This window comes from Sminthopsis crassicaudata, chromosome 3, assembly GCF_048593235.1.
Source record: "Sminthopsis crassicaudata isolate SCR6 chromosome 3, ASM4859323v1, whole genome shotgun sequence".
NCBI classification, from domain to species: Eukaryota; Metazoa; Chordata; class Mammalia; order Dasyuromorphia; family Dasyuridae; genus Sminthopsis; species Sminthopsis crassicaudata.
In genome coordinates this window covers 615,983,702-616,000,140 of record NC_133619.1, presented here as the reverse complement: position 1 = coordinate 616,000,140, position 16,439 = coordinate 615,983,702, and the positions used below count along the sequence as shown (strand labels likewise).

The following is a 16,439-nucleotide window of genomic DNA, read 5'->3' as shown; positions in this document are numbered from 1 at the left end:
TGTTGTTGTTGTTTGTTTGTTTGTTTGCTTGTTTTTTCTTGTACTTTTTTCTCCCTTTCAATTTTCTTGCACAGTATAATGACTATGGAAATATATTTAGAACAATCACATGTTTAACCTATATTGTATTGTTTGTTGTCTGGAAGAGAGAGGAGGGAGGAGAGGGAAAATAAATTTGGAATACAAGGATTTTGCAAGGGTGAATGTTGAAAACTACCTTTTCATGTACTTGAAAAAAATAAAATATTATAAAAAATTTAAAAAACCTATTATTATTGAAAAACCAAAACTCTCCAACCAGGTGCCAATCACCTACTTCTACTTTGTAGCAAATGTCAAGAGGGAGAGATGGAGAAAATATTGAAATATCTGAAAAATCAAAGCCATAGTTCCAAATAAATTCAAGCTCAGCTAAAAATGACTAAAGTTCAGAAAAGCTAGTCAAATCATTTTGTTGTTGTTGTTGTTGTTGTTGTTGTTGTTGTTGTTTTTTCTAGAGAAATGCCACCATAAACACACTCTGGACTATTTGCCAAATAGGATGAAAGAAAGGGCCAGGTACAGTTGAAAGCTTTCAAAGATCTTATACATGAAGACATTTGGAATTAAAAGATTTCAGGAAAATGGACGTTTGTAGAATACCCTAATGAAACCAAGAGCAATTGAGTGCTAGAAAAAGGAAGTCTTCCAAGTTAGGGACACCAGAGCATATTGGGAAAAGGGCAGTAGGTCAACCAGAGACGTGGCTCATGGCCCCAAGTATCCCACTGAGTAAAGATTCTTAGCACCCTTCTGTTTGTGTGCAAACACCTTTCCAGTTATTAATTGATCTAGTTCCTTCTGGTTAGAAACAGGCTGATCTTTGGTCTCTGCAATTTAGTAAATATTACCTGCATTCAAGCCCAGCCCACATCTCTCTCTCTTTTTGTACAGCCTGACTTAGGTGCCAGATAATGATGAGGCAGCAAGAAGAAAATTCAGAGCTATAGATATCTGTCTAGAGATTTCTTGTATCATTTTTGGTACTATACAGTGGATATGAACTCTGAAATGAGCTTATTCTCTTCCTTTATCAGGAAGAAGCCCATCTGGTTATTATCAGCCATAACCAAGTCCCAGAGTGTCCTGTTTGTGGAGATTCATGTCTCAGCCTCCATTGTCTATATCCAGAGCATCTTTAAACAACCTTTGAGATTTTGATTAGCCTGTCTTTAGACAAGTCTTGACCTAGTCAAGTGGGTGGATTCCATCTGGCTCCTTTCTGATCCCTCCCTCTGAGTTACCAAACTCCTCCATGGTACTTCCAGTACATTTTTCCCTATAAAAGATGTGCTTATGATGATTTTTTCTAAGTCCTTTTCAGGACTAAGCCCTCTATAGGTACTCTTTCCCTCCTCATAAGGTCTTCCCTTTAATGGTGTCTTTTTCCTTACTGTAGCTAACTCTGACTAGTCTGCTAAACTCCCCTATGGATTTAGCCTGCCAGTCAATGGTATACTCCCATCTCATTGCATATTCCTTTAATAGCTTCTTCCAAACTCCCTTTTTCTTGCTAACTCTATTACTCTCCCGAATCTATTTCTATTTTTCACTCCTGTTATCTATCCATATTATCTCTTCATTTTGTCTATAATCTCTTCTCTTAAATAACGGTACCTTTTGGCAAAGAGAAAGCCTTCATGAATTAGTCACATGTGCCTTGTGCATTATATTTCTTGCTAGGAATTGCTACTCTGACCCCTCCACAGTGACAGTATCTATCTATATAAGATATTTGATGTGAAGGGAGGGATGACCTTACCCAGGGAAGAGCTGTCTTCTTATACCTAATGGTTTGCATATTGTTTCCCTCATTAGATTGTGGGCTCTTTAAGAGAAGAAAATGGATTTTTCCCCCCTTTATATCTATACTCAGCACCTAGCAAGTGCATAGTGTCTGGTACATGATGAGTACTTAATGCTAATTGACTAACTTACTATGGAAAGGAGAAAGTGTATCCATTACTTCAGAATCACTGTGGAAGGACCTGAAGGCATCGAATCTTCCAGGATTGGAGAAGATGCCATCAGTATGGACACTATCTAGGGGATTCTGGGCCACAGCGATCAGGACTCGAGGCCTGACTTCTGCATTGGCCAAAAAATTCAGAGGTACAACCACCATTGTCAAGGCCCTGAAGGATTGAAGTGACTGATGTGTAGCTGTTCTTTCAGGGACTGAGCAGCAGGTTCTGAAAGCCAATCAATCAAGCATTTATTAAGTATCTACTGAGTATTGTTCTCTGGGGATATAAAGACTGATTTACTCCTTATTAGATGGCACATTGGGTCAATCTTAGAGTTGAGAAGCCCTGAGACATATCACCTGTGTGATCTAGGCAAGTCACTGAACCTTTCTGTATCCCCCCACCCTATCTTCCTCTCCTTCTCAACAGGCATCTTGTCTATATGTTTTATTGTTAAAAATTGTGGCCATTGGCCATTAGCACCTTCATCTTCTCTATTTCACACTTCAAAACACATTTTCTCTTTGATTCAAAGTTGCTCTTGTTTTTGAGGAAGAGGAGCTGCTTCTTGTGCCCATGATCTCATCTTCTGCAGGAGCTTGCCCATTGATCAGTCCTTTCTCATGATCAGTCTTTCCTTATATAACAACTTCTACAATACACTCAGGTCTTCTACATCCTTTTAAAAAAATCCTTTTGATTGCACATGTTTAATCTAAATCAAATTGCTTGCTGTCCTGGGGAAGGGGAGGTAAAGGAAGGAAGGAGAAAAATTCAGAACACAAAGTTTTACAAAAATGTAAACTATCTTTAAATGTATTTGGAAAAATAAAATACCACTGCCAAAAAAATCCTTTCACTGGATTTTGTCATCTCTTCAAGCCAATCATCCTTTCTTTCTTCCCCCTTCCACAAAAAAAAAAAAAAAAAAAAAAAAAAAAACCTTCTAGAAAAAGTAGCCTATGCTGGTTGTTCTTGCTTTTGTCCCTTCTACTTACTCCTGGAAGGCTGGCTTTCTACTAATGGGGTGAATAAGACCCCAGCAAAACGCCATGTCCGTGCTAGCAACCCAAGGTCTTGGTGGGCTACAGGGAAGGGCATTGACAGAAGGCCTTTGTTAAATTTCTTGCATTGACTGGGTTATCATGACCACATACTTACTATGTAGTATCAGGAGGCCAAACTATAAATATCAACCCCTGAACTTATTCCTCTCCCATAAAAGGAATATTTTCCCCCTTATTAAGCCTAGATTTTTTAGGAACTTTGCACTCATCTTATTCACTAAGAACTTTGCCTGCCTAGGGGTCTTTCCCTGTGGTAATGGTGAATTCATTAGGAGCTTTGCCTGCCATATGGCATCCTTCCTCTCGTAAGTGGCTAGTTTGCCCCCTTGTGATGGCATCATAATAAAACTTTTTGCCCCTAGACTGAAAGATTGCCTGGGCCTGTGAATTTTGAACTTTATCACTATCATACTACGGAAGAAAATGTCTAAGATTTACCTACTCCTTTTAAATGCCCAAATTCTACTTGATTTCTTCTCTCTATTCTCTTTTGTGTATATATTTTTTCTCTTCCTCTCTATATTCTCATTAAGTCCCATGGCTTCATGTATCATTTATATTCCCATGAGTCCCAAGCCTAAATATCTCATCCTTCTCTCTCTCTTAAATGCCAGTCCTGATTCCCTGCTTGCCTTTATTTGAATGTTACCTGACTGTCCACCAACAGAGCTCAGACCCAACAGACTACTTACTATATTCTCCCTCTAGGCCTGCCTCTCCTATAAAATTCCCTTGCCTATTGAGAGCATCAGTATGCTTTTCAGCTCCAGTCTTCCTTTACCTGATACTTGAATTCCTTGCCTCCTGCCCAATGCCTTGTAAGACTCCTACTTTTTCTCAAAAAAAGCAAAAAAGGCTCACTTAAATTCCACAACAGCCTTCTGCTGTCATAGCCCTTCCTTACGTCCCACCTAGATATGGGAGCCAAGACAGAAATAGGATCTGACAGTGGTATTCTCATAGACACAATACTACATAGATTATGGCACAGAGTATTGGAAGGATTAGTTCTGGAGACAGGAAAACTTGGATTTGAATTTGTCCCCAGACACATAACAGCTGTGAGACCCTAGGCAAGTCATTTAATTTTTACCTGCCTCAGTTCCCTCATCTATAAAATGGAGAAAATAACAGGACCTCCTCGTAGAGTTGTAAGAATCCAATGAGATATTATTTGCAGTGTCTTGCAAGCTTTAAAGTGCTATATAAGTGCTATAATCATTATTTTATTTAATTAGTAATAATTATCTTGCTCATCTCAGAGGGCACTAGGGTAGAGAGAAGAAGGAGGAAGCAGAGGGGGAGAAAGAGAGAGACAGAGAGAGAAGAGGGCAAAAAGAGAGGGAGGGAGGGTGGGAGAGAGACAGAGAGAGAGAAGGAAAAAGAGAGAGGGACAGAGACAGACAGAGACAGAGAAAGAGAGACAGAGAGAAACAAAAATAAGAAAAAGATAGGAACAGAAACAGAGAGACAGAAAGAAAGGGAGAAAGAGGGAGGAAAAAGAGAAGTGGGAGTAGATAAAGAGCACTATCAGTCAGGGAATGAGTGCTCTGGGGTGTGGTTCCAGAAGTGATCTCAAACTTTGTCCAAGACCTCCTGTTGAGACTGCAAACAGAACTTTGTCCCCTCCCCCTAACATGAGACCTTGGGTGTTTGGTATGAAAATAAAAAAGTAATATTCTGGACATGAACAACTCAGGGACCCAGAAGTTGCTGTCTCCCCTACCTTACCATTCCTCCCACCACCACAGTCCAGAGCTCCCCTCAGCTCTTGGACCTTCCTAGACCCAACCAATTGCTCTCTGATTGTCTCTAGCCTTATCTTAGTCTCCTACGGTGGTCCTTGTTGGACTGAGGATGACATTGTTGAGCACAGTCAGGGCTTTCCAGTGCACTTCCCTCCTGTGATACAGCTATGGAGGGAGCTTTGAGGTGACCTGTGTAACTCACTCTTCTGGCCCATAGGAAGTGCTTAATCAATGCTTCTCTAAGTCTGAGGTCTCTATCACACTTGTTGGTGCAGGAGCAAGACAGTTTGGCTGGAAAGATCACTTGGTAGACCTGGATTCTAGTGTCAGGATGGCTCTGCACCTTGGGACACATCATTTTACCTCTCTGGACCCATTTCCTGATTTGTAACATAAGGGGAATGGACTAGACCCCTTCCAGCTCTGACGTCTGGGTTCTAAGGGCCCCCCAGCTCTGACATCCTGGATTCTAAGGCCCTCCCAGCTCTGACATCCTGTGTTCTAACTCTCCCTATTTAACATTCCATGTTCTAAGGGTCTAGCTCTGATAGTCTAGCACTTTATATAGAACCCAGAGTACACTGACTTTCTGGTGCAATGGCAGCGCCAGTTTTTCTGTCACAATAGTCTTTAGCACTTTATTGGAGAGCACACAAATATATTCCTCCTGTCTCTTACCTCCTCCAGCTCCAGGCAAAGGAGAAAACAAAAAGCAAACAACAACAGAAAAAACCAAAACCAAAAAAAAAAAAAAAAAAAAAAAAAAAAAAAAGTTGAATGGCGCTCCCAAAGATGCAAGATAAGGCTGAAACCGGAGCAGAAAGGCAGGAAATGTTTGTCTGTAATGGAACTGATCCCAGAAGCTTGGAGTCCACAGCTCTTCCTTCCTCTTCTCTGCCCACAAAGGTACTTGGTGGGGTTTATAATGCAAACTTAGTGATGAAAGAAATCCCCCAACAGCCTCTCACCAGTTCCTGCCGCTCTGTCTGGCTGGACTCTGCTGGGGCTTTTACATCTAATCCTAGGGCTAAGCTGGGTCACTGGGGGCAGGGAGGATGGGAGAGAGAGGGAGGAAGGGAGGCTGCTTCCCACCTGCCAGAGACTGTATAAATACAGGGGTGGGGAGAGCAATCTTTCCAGAAGACCCAGGCTTTCTTCTGGGACAGAACAGAACAGCAGCCTGTGGCCAGATCTGAGACCACAGCCCCAAACCATGTACTTAAAATCCCACCTGGAGGATGCTGCAGGTAAGTGAAAGCGGAAAAGTTTCTTGGGATTGAACAAAAAGGAGGGAGATCCCAAATGAGGGAAGGAGATGTTGTGGAGGAGTGGAATGAGTTTCGGGCTTAGAAGGAAAAGGATCAACTTCTATCTGATACTTGCTACATGGGTGACGTGACAGATCCCTTGAGTTCTCCATTTATTTTATCCTCCATAAAATGGGCCTAAAAGCAAATCCAAGTGAGAGGGCAAATTGTTTTGCAAACCAGAATGTGTTCTAAAATGTTGTACTCTGCCTTTTAAGTCCAAGTCAGCCAGAAATAATTTATTTAATTTAACATTAATTTATATCCCAACCACTTCTGGCTTAGAGAGAAAGAACTCTCTGTCATGACCTTCCAAGACAATTTGAAGTGATATTTATAGGAATTTTGAAAGAAGAAGTTAAATTAGACATTTGAGATTAAAATTCCACAATAGTTAAGTACTTTAACCAAGTCACTGACTCCTTTCTCTTCAGGACCAAACCTATACTCTCAAAGAAAGCTATGGGTTTTTCTTTGGTTGTGTCTTATTCTTTGCGATCTCATTTGGGGTTTTCTTGGCAAAGACATTGGAATAGTTTGCCATTTCCTTCTCTAGATCATTTTTTACATATGAGGAAACTGAGTCAAACTAGTATCTGAGCCTGGATTTGAACTCAGACGGGTTTTCCTGACTCCAGACCTAGCACTTTATGCCTCTAGACTAAGTAAAAAGGAAGTTTGGTTTTTTGTTTTTGTTTTTGTTTTTGTTTTTTTTTTAAACATGCTTCTACACTCTAGAGATCAGATTTTCTATTTTTCACAGGAGTACTGAAACCAGTTTTTTTCAACCTAATACTAACGACTCTGAATAAATGTTCTCCTTCAAAACAATTCCCTTAGAGGTACCCATACTTCCTCTGACTAAATGGTCTTGATTCAGAGCATTACTTTTCTTCTACTTTGGGAAAATAAACACACGGAGCCTTGGATTTGGTATCTGAAAGAAATAGGTTCCACACAAAATTTTGCAAGGGTAAATGTTGAAAACTTCTCTTTGCATGTATTTTGAAAATTAAAAGTTATTAAAATTTTTTTAAAAAGTAGATTCCAGTCTCATCACATGTATGTTCTTAAGTAAGTTTCAGTTCATTTCTCTGAAACTCAGTTTCTTCCTCTGTAAAACACCCATAAATCCTACTCTGACTTGCTGACTCTTATCTACTTTGCAGAGCCAGAGTGAGTCTCAGATCATGGATTGGGGTTTGGGTGGGGAAGGGAAGAAGTACTTATTTAGTGCCTACTGTGTGCCAGGCATCATGATAAGTAATTTGCTTAATTTAATATTTTATTTTCCCCCAGTTATGTAAAACAATATTTTACACTTGTTTATAAGACTTTGAGTTTAAGATTCTCTTCCTTCTTCTCTTCCCTTCCCCACCTGCCCCTTTCCCCCCAGAAAAAAAAATCTTGAGAAAAATAATGTTAAAAAAATTCTTGGGGGGCAGCTCAGCAGCTAGGTAGCTAAGTGGATACAGCACCAGCCCTGAAGTCAGGAGGACCTGAGTTCAAAGCTAATTTCAGACACTTAACACTTCCTAGCTGAGGGACCCTGGGCAAAAGTCACTTAACCCCAATTTCCTCAGGAAAAAAAAAAGATTCAATCTATATTCAGCCACAATCAATTCTTTCTTTGAGTATGGATAGTATTTTTCATCATGGGTCCTTCAGAGTACTGACTACTCTGGGTATGGATAGTATTTTTCATCATAGGCCCATTAGAGTAGTCAGTACTTTACAAATAGTATCTCATTTAATCCTCACATCAAGCCTGGAAGGCAAATTCTGTTATCCCCATTTTATAGCTCAGGAAACTTGGGGCATTTAGAGATTGAGGGACTGGCCTAGTCTTACACAACTAGTAAGTATTTAAGATTACTTTGGACCTTCCTGGCTATGGAAGGTCGAATACTGAGTGAATGCTGAAAACTATCTTTGCATGTATTTTGAAAATAAAAAGCTATTGTTAAAAAATAAATAAAAATAAAAATCTCAAAAAAACAACAACAAAAAAGATAATTCAAAACATGACAAAATAGGTTTTCATTTTGAGGAGAAAAAAAGAAGGTCATGTACTATCCAGTACTTTAAAAACATAAATAGCTTTTATGAGGTTGAGGCCATTTTTGGAACCTCTCCCAGTCCTCAAATCCATTTCACTTTCCTTAGAGTCAAACCTAGGAACGGCCTTGTCTTCACCTTTCTCTATCTCCAGTTTATATCTGGCAAATGATAAGCATTTAATAAACTCCGGTTTATTTTAGACTTCCTTTCTTCATCAATCAATGTGACTTTGAGATATTTCAAAAATATCCCTTGGTATCAGATCTCTCTGGGTTTGATATTTTGAAGCCCAAAGTATTTAAGTATTTATTATAGTGATATACATGTATTTTAATATCATGTCTGATATTCATATTCCTTTATGGTCTCATCTTATAATATTTACCAAAACCCATGGCACGAAAAGCTTGATCTCCAACTAAACTGAAACTATTAATAGATTATTTCAGTAAGATTTAATAAGGATTGCTCTCCTGTTCCTCATGTGTATAATCTACCTGAGAAGAAGTTGAGAAAATACAAATGTCCAAACTCAAGGGAGTTGGCTTGGATTATCAAAGAAACCCAGTTAGCTATTCCTAAGGAAGCAGGGCAAATGTCCCAGTTTTCAATAATAGGAAAGTAAATACAAGCTTAACTTCGTTGGGAAAAGTTTATACGGGACCATTAAAGAGATGGATGGTGATCACCTGGAAAGGGAAGTAGTGATCACAAAGATTTCATTAGAACAGAGGACGCCAGACTAATTGCATTCCAATTTTTTAACAGGATTATTAAATTAGCAGATGAGGGATATAGACTTTTAGCAAAGGTTTTTAATAAAGTTTCTCACAATATTCTCAAGTGGGAATTGAAAAGATTTGGATAAGGCAATAATTCAGATAGGATTCATTCAAAACTGGACTGATAGTTGGACTCAAAAAAATAATTGTTAATCATTCAATTTACATATGGCAAGAGGTTTTAATAGAGTGCTCCAGAGATCTATGGTTGGCTTTTTGCTTTTTTTATAGAAGTAATTGATGAAAGTGTTAAAGATACAATGAATTTGCAGATGTCTGAAACTGAAGGGATTGTAGAATAAAAATCCAAAAAGGTGTTGACAGGCTACTGGGTTGGATTCAGTAAGATGGAATTTATTGAGAATAAATGTAAAGTCTGGTGTTTGGATATAAAAATCAGTTTCACAAGTAGAAGTTGGAAACGACATGCTTAGAAAGCATTTCTAAAAAAGATCCGAGGGTCTAAGTGGACTACAAATTCAATGGGAGTCAACAGTAGGATCTTTTTTGACCTGTTGGTCAAAAAAACTAATATGATTTTGGACTTCATTAAGAGGGATATACCCACTACATTTTAGGGAGGTGATAATTTCACTGTGGCCTGCCTTTGTCTCACCCCATCTGGATTCTTCAGATCTGGGCACCTAAAAGGATGCTGGTCACTTGGAGATAATGTCCAGGAGAGGGTACCTAGTGGGGAAAGGCCCTAAATTCATGTCATATAAAGGTCATTTGAAGAAATTACTCATGTCTTAGCCTAGAAGAGAGGAAAACATGTCTTCAAGTATTTAAAAGGCTACCAGGTTATTTGGCTCTGGAGATTGGAGCCAAAAGCAAAGCTTGATGGCTCTTCCAAATGAACAGAGCTTTCTAACAATTAGGGCTGTTCCAGAATGGAGGTGAGGGACTCCCCTTTCACTGAAACAGGCTGAACGACACTTTCTTGGAGCATATGAATAGTAGAGAATGCTTTGGGTCATACAGGCTAGACTGTATAGCTGATGAGGTCTCTGCCATCTCTTATGTTCAGTGATCCCATAATTCCCAGTTTGGAATAAGAAGGAGGTCGGATCATGGATTTTCTTTGTTCTGCTCTCTGCTCCACTTTTCCCTTCTTTCTGTCCTTAGGAGAGAGCCAGCAGCATGAGGATCTCCTTGGAAAGATGCCCAAGAGACGTAAGTAGGAAGGAGATATTTGAAAATTCTACTAAATAATCTCTTCTTTACATTTGTAGAGGAGTTTATTCTGGCCATGAGTCCAGATATGAACATCTCTTCTGTTGTTTAAAGTCTTAGAGCGTTGTTGATGGGGAAAAAAAGGAAAAACAAATTCTCTCTAATCACTTATAAGTAGGAAAAAAGTGATGAGATAAAGAAAACCTACATTTTCCTTGTTTGTAAAATAAAGGGATGGGAATAGATGGAGTTTAAGATCTTTCCTCTCTCTATTATCTATGAGCCCTGCGAAGGGCTATTTTTATCACCATTTTACATCTGGGGAAACTGAAGCTAAGAGAAATGAAACATCTTGCGCAGGGTCATAGCTCAGTGTGCCTATGGCTTCTGGGACTCCTTGAAATGACTTTGTAGCTTCCCAGGGTTCCATAGCCCTTAGGTTGGCCAACATTGATGGAGTCCAACCAGCTTATTTGATAGTGAAAATGTGGCCCGAGTAGGTAAATATATTTGTGTAGGTCACTACAGGTGAGGGAGGAAGGGGGAGGGAGTTTAAACCTGAGCAGGCACTGATGGGGAGTGTTAACATCACACTGGAGTGAGGTTGTGGGAAATGGAGAGGAGATTCCCTTTTGTTGTCTGTAATGGTCATAGGGAGCCAGTCATCTTGGGGCATGATAGAGGAGGATAATTTGAATTGAGGGATGCCTCAGGTCCTCCTCATTTCAGGGCTGGTGCTCTACCCACTGAGATACCCAGCTGCCCCCATCATTTCTTCTTTAAATCAAACATCCTCAGTGCCTTCAACTGGCCCTGGTAGGGCTTAACTCCTGACTCCTCACCATCCTACTTGTCTTCCTGTGGATGCTCTCCTGCTTCCCACAATGGTACCAGAATAAAGCTCCAGCTATGGTCTAACCAAGGCTTGGGTTAATTACCTCCCAACTCCCAGAACTCAACCTCACTTCATATAGTCTGAGATTTCATCCGCTTTTTCCATCTACTCATGGTCCACTGAAACCCCCAGATCTTTTTCACACTATCTGCTATCTGGCCTTGCTTCCCCAATCTTTACCTTTAAAATACACCTTGCTTGTTTGTTTGTTTTTTTTTTTTTTCATCTGTAAGTCAGAGAGGGTAATAGTGCTTGTGCTGCCTTCTCTCTCTGGGGTTATTATGAAAGCACTTTGCATACCTTAAAGTTTTAGAGAAATATCTATTCTCACTGTTTTCATTATTCATGTCTCACCTATTACAATATTCTCCTGAGCTCCCCTTTCAGTCTCTTCTCTCTTTCAGTTATCCCTATATTTGTTGGCAGATTATTCTTCCTAAATAAAATTCAGCTCAAAAGTCTCCCCATTACTTCCTGAATAACATTTGAACACTTTAGTTCGCCATTTAAGGTCCTTTACAATGAAGTTTCAGCCATATTTCCTTTCTAGTCAATCTGGTTTATTCACTGTTCCTCAAATGTTTTCTCATCTTGAATAGAGCCTGACTCTGGAGTCAGAAAGACCCAATCTGTCCTCAGAGACATGTTAGCTGTGAGAGTCTGGAGAAGTCAGTTCTGAGGGGATTGGAATAAATGACTTTTAAGGTCTCTCCCATGTCTATTATCTATGAGCCCTGCAGGGTTAAGGGACATTATCACCATCATTTTACAGCTGAGGAAACTGAAACTTAGAGAAACTAAATGTCTTGCCTCAGTTTCCTAGACTGTAAAATGTGGATACTAGCACCTACTTGTCAGGGTTGTTTTGAGGATCAAACGAGATAATATTTGTAAAAATTGTTTGATGCAATAACCGGCACATAGTAGGTGCTGCATAAATGCTTACAGCCTCTTCTTCTCTTCCACCTTCCCCTCCCATATGTATTCCTACTCTTTTTCTGCAATGCTACATCTCTCTGTGTCTTATTCATTCTTCCAAGCTCAGCTTTCATTCCTCCTCCAGGAAGCTCTCCTTGATATCTTATACTGCCTACTGGTGTGATGGTGATTTATGTATTCATCTTGTCTCAAGACAAAATGTCTTAATGTCAAGAGTAAACGTCTCAGGGCCAGGAATTGTGTCTTAATGATTCCCTATATCCTACAGTACCTGGCACACCCTCCTCCCCAGCACCTAACACTACCACCACCACAAAGTAGGTACTTGGCAAGAACAGTGCAAAGAATTTTGTTTTCTTTCTCATTTTTTTCCCTTTTTGATCTGATTTTTCTTGTGCGGCATGATAATTGTGTGTATATATATGTATATATATATATATATACATATATATACACACATATATTATATATATATGTATATATATATATATATATATATATATATATATATATATATACTGGATTTAACACATATATTTTTAATATGTTTAACATATCTTGGATTACTTGTCACCTAGGGAAGGGGATGGGGAAAAGGGGGGAAAATTTGGAACACAAGATTTTGCAAGGGCCAATGCTGAAAAATTATCCATGCATATGTTTTGAAAATTACAAAAAAAAAGTGCAAAGACCCCAAGATTTTCACTCTGACAACACAAGTTCAAACCCCAAAGTTGCTACTTACTACCATTATGATTTTTATTTTTTCATCTATAAAAAAGGGGCTGAACTCAATTGTCTCAGTTCTAATTTGTGCCTAGACCCAGGAATCACCACGATGATCCGGCCCATTCTAAATCCTGTCATTCTGCGATTTTGTAATTAAACCCAGGGCTCACCTGGTAGATTCTAACTTCTTTTATTTGGTTTCTTCCCTCTCTAGATGGCGATGGGGAGCTGGCCTGGAGCCGGAATGCCAAAGGCAGGGCACACCCAACCTTCCTTATCGACTGTGCCAGTGGGAAGCCTCTGCCTCAGCCCGTGCCATCCCCACCCCCTCCCCAAAGGCCCCATTTGGGACCCATCCCTCCTCCCATGGAAACCTACATCCTGTTCTGCTGGGACCTGCCCAGGCCTCCTTGGGAGCTCTCCCAACGTGGAGAAGATGAGTCAGAATCCAGCAAACCCCTGAGCGAGGGCACCCAGAGCCTGGCTCCCAGCCCAGTCAGCCAGTCCAAGTCCAAGGCAATACCCTCCAAGTCCTTCTTAACCCTAAGGGCCTGGGACACGGTCAAGGGCTCCCTGAAGACATTCTGTTCCTGCATCTGTGGGCAAGAGAATTAAAATTGGGTGTGTGGCAATTTAGTTCAGCACACATTTATTGAGTGCCTACTGTGTGCATGATCTGGGTTTGACACTAGGAAGACAAATATAAAAAGGGAAATCCTCAAGGAGCTTATGATCTAAAAATCAAATATAATATCTATTAACAAGCATTTATTTTTTAAAATAAATTTTTATTGTTATCTTTTATTTTTACATTGCCTAAATTTCTCTCAGTACTCCTTGCTCTCCCCATCCCATATAACACAGAATATTTTTTAAAGAAAAAGAAAAATGAAAGAAAAAGGAGAAAAAAAAGCCAAATCAATGCACTAAAAGTCAGAACATTGATTCAGTGTTCCACACTAATGTGGTCCCTCACCTCTGCAAAGGGATAGGGTGGGAGTGTTTTGTCCTAGTTCTTCTTGGATGCCATGATTGCTCTTTGAAATTTCCAAACATTCACTTTGATCTGTGGTTTGGGCCACCCCCTTCATTTACACCATTGTAATCATTGGATATATACATTGCTTTCTTAATTCTACTTTGGTTTTCATCAACTCATGTCTTTCTGTGCTTCTCTGTATTCATCATACATATAATTTCTTTCTTTTTAAAAATAAATATTTTTTATTTGTGGCAGCCCTTTTTGTAGTGGCCAGAAACTGGAAACTGAGTGGAAGCCCATCAAGTTGGAGAATGGCTGAATAAGATATGGTATATGAATGCTATGGAATATTATTGTTCTGTAAGAACCGATCAGGAGGATGATTTCAGAGAAGTTTGAAGGAACTTATATGAACTGATGCTGAGTGAAATGAGCAGAACCAGGAGATCATTGTACACTGCAACATCAATATTATACGACAATCAATTTTGATGGACATGGCCCTTTTCAACAATGAGACGATTCAGATCAATCTTGTGATGAAGAGAGCCATCTACACTCAGAGGGAAAACTATGGGAACTGAGTGTGAATCACGACATAGTATTTTCACTCTTTTTGTTGTTTGCTTGAATTTTGTTTTCTTTCTCATTTTTTCCCTTTTTGATCTTATTCTTCTTGTGCAATAAGATAATTGTATAAATACATATGCCTATATTGGATTGAACATATATTTTTACCATGTTTAACATATATTGCATTACTTGCCATCTATGAGAGAGCGTGGGGAAGGGGAGAAAATTGGATCACAAGATTTTGCAAGGGTCAATGGTGAAAATTTATCCTTGCATATAATTTGAGAAAAAAAATGAGTTAAAAACTCATATATATATCTCACTAAATATTTTCCCATTACATCAAAGAAATTTTAACATTTTTTAAAAATGTTGAGTTCCAAATTCTTTTGCGCTTTCCTTTCTCCCCTACTCCTTGAAAAAGGCAACCAATATGATACTGATTGTGCATGACACACATAATTTCTTCTTTTTTTAAAATTTAATTTAAATTTATTTTTTGTTACATTTTGAGTCCCAAGTTGTCTTCCTTCCTCTCAACCCCACATTGTTATTGTTTGGTTGGTCACACCCAGCTCTTCTGGACACTATTTAGAGTTTTCTTGGCAAAGATCCTGAAGTGATTTCCCATTTCCTTCTCCAGCTCATTTTACAAATGAGGAAATTGTGACAAACAGGGTTAAGTAACTTGTCCAGAGTCACAGAACATAGGTAGTGTCCTTTGGCTGGATTTGAACTCAAGTGTTCCCAAGTGCAAGCAGAATGCTTTATCCACTTAGAAGATCAACATTTGAGATACATACATACATACCTATGCATATATATATATATATATATATATATATATATAAAAAATGGAATCATATATATATATATACATACACCCCCCACACGCCCCCACACCCACACCCACACACCTACCCACCCACCCACACACACCCACCCACACCCACCCACCCACCCCCACACACCCACACCCCCCCATATATATATATATATCATATATGATATATTTATATCATATGACACATACTTCCATACATCAGTTCTTTGTCTGGAGATGGGTAGGATTTTTCTTCATAAATCATTTGTATTTGATTTGAATGATCACATTACTCAGAATAGCTTAGCCTTCCTATTTGATACATCATTACTTATAGCACTGTCACGTTCCATTACATTCATGTCCCCCAATTTCTTTAACCATTTCCCAATCCATAGATCCTTGGTTTCTAGTTCTTTGCTATCACATCAAATGCAGCTTCCAATATTTTGGCATATATTGGAATTATTGTCTAATCAATGGCCCCCTTTTTAGTGTTTGCTAACTGATCACTATCTGCCAGGTACTGGATATACAGTTCAAATGAAACTGTCCCTGCTCTCAAGGCTGGGTTTACCTCTTAATAGGAGCTCTAACAGCAGTCAGCCAGCAAGATTTATGATAGTACCCACTATGTACCAGGCACTGTTTTAAGTACTCAGGATACAAGGAGAAACAGAAAATGATCATTATCTTTAAGGTGCTTCTATTCAAAGGGGAGAGATGATAGGTACACAAATTGGTTGTCTTTTGTTCTTGAAAAGGACCAAAATGACATCACTATTTTAGAAATGAGTTAAGTTACAGGGTGTCTGATTATGGCTAATCAGACCAAGACGAATTTGGGATGCTCGGCCACAGGTCAGGCACATAGTCAGTGTGAACATCTGAAGTGTCTTCTCTAACTTTGTGCATCTTGTATTTCTTCTGGGCTAATTTACTCTGCTTTGCTCACAGAGCTCAGCACCTTCTCTGATGAGGGCATGCCATGTGGGCAGTCCTGTGCCCGTGTGTCCCATGTTTCATAAGCATTCTAAAGTTCTTAAGAGACACCTTGAGAGAGTCCTTGTTTCACTTCTGACCTCCATGGAGCACTTACCTTATGAGAATTTTCTATAAAATAGATTTTTAGTAGATACATACAAGATAGGAACTCAGGAAGATTTGAATCAGGTCTTCCTTATGCCACACCTGGCATTCTAGCTAGTGATCCACCTTACTGTCCTATATAGACCAAGGAGTCTTATGATACAATAAACATTGATTAAGTGCTTACTCTGTGCTGAGCACTGGGGAGACATTTTTAAGAAGAGACAGTCTCTGTCATACTAGGGGAAAATAATATGCAAAA

At 39.2% G+C, this 16,439-nt stretch overlaps 1 protein-coding gene across 3 annotated transcripts; it reads left to right on the top strand.

Moving 5' to 3' along the window:
- Positions 1-5,921: 5,921 nt before the first annotated feature.
- Positions 5,922-14,397, top strand: SRARP (steroid receptor associated and regulated protein). 3 transcript variants are annotated; one of them, XM_074306169.1, is made up of 4 exons: positions 5,922-6,068; positions 10,100-10,147; positions 12,925-13,226; positions 13,948-14,397. In XM_074306169.1, the coding sequence occupies exons 1-4, from the start codon at positions 6,035-6,037 to the stop codon at positions 13,957-13,959; spliced, it is 396 nt and encodes a 131-aa protein (XP_074162270.1). In that variant the 5' UTR covers positions 5,922-6,034; the 3' UTR covers positions 13,960-14,397. The 3 variants fall into 3 exon arrangements, with proteins under 3 accessions (XP_074162270.1, XP_074162269.1, XP_074162267.1); XM_074306168.1 differs by having other exon boundaries at positions 12,925-13,331; XM_074306166.1 differs by having other exon boundaries at positions 12,925-14,397.
- The last annotated feature ends 2,042 nt before the right edge of the window (positions 14,398-16,439 follow it).

Bases quoted from the DNA above. Each gene is read 5' to 3' on its own strand.
- SRARP (XM_074306168.1), top strand. From the start codon at position 6,035: ATGTACTTAAAATCCCACCTGGAGGATGCTGCAG. The intron at 6,069-10,099 runs GTAAGTGAAAGC...TTCTGTCCTTAG, and splicing joins CCACCTGGAGGATGCTGCAG to GAGAGAGCCAGCAGCATGAG. The intron at 10,148-12,924 runs GTAAGTAGGAAG...TTCCCTCTCTAG, and splicing joins TGGAAAGATGCCCAAGAGAC to ATGGCGATGGGGAGCTGGCC.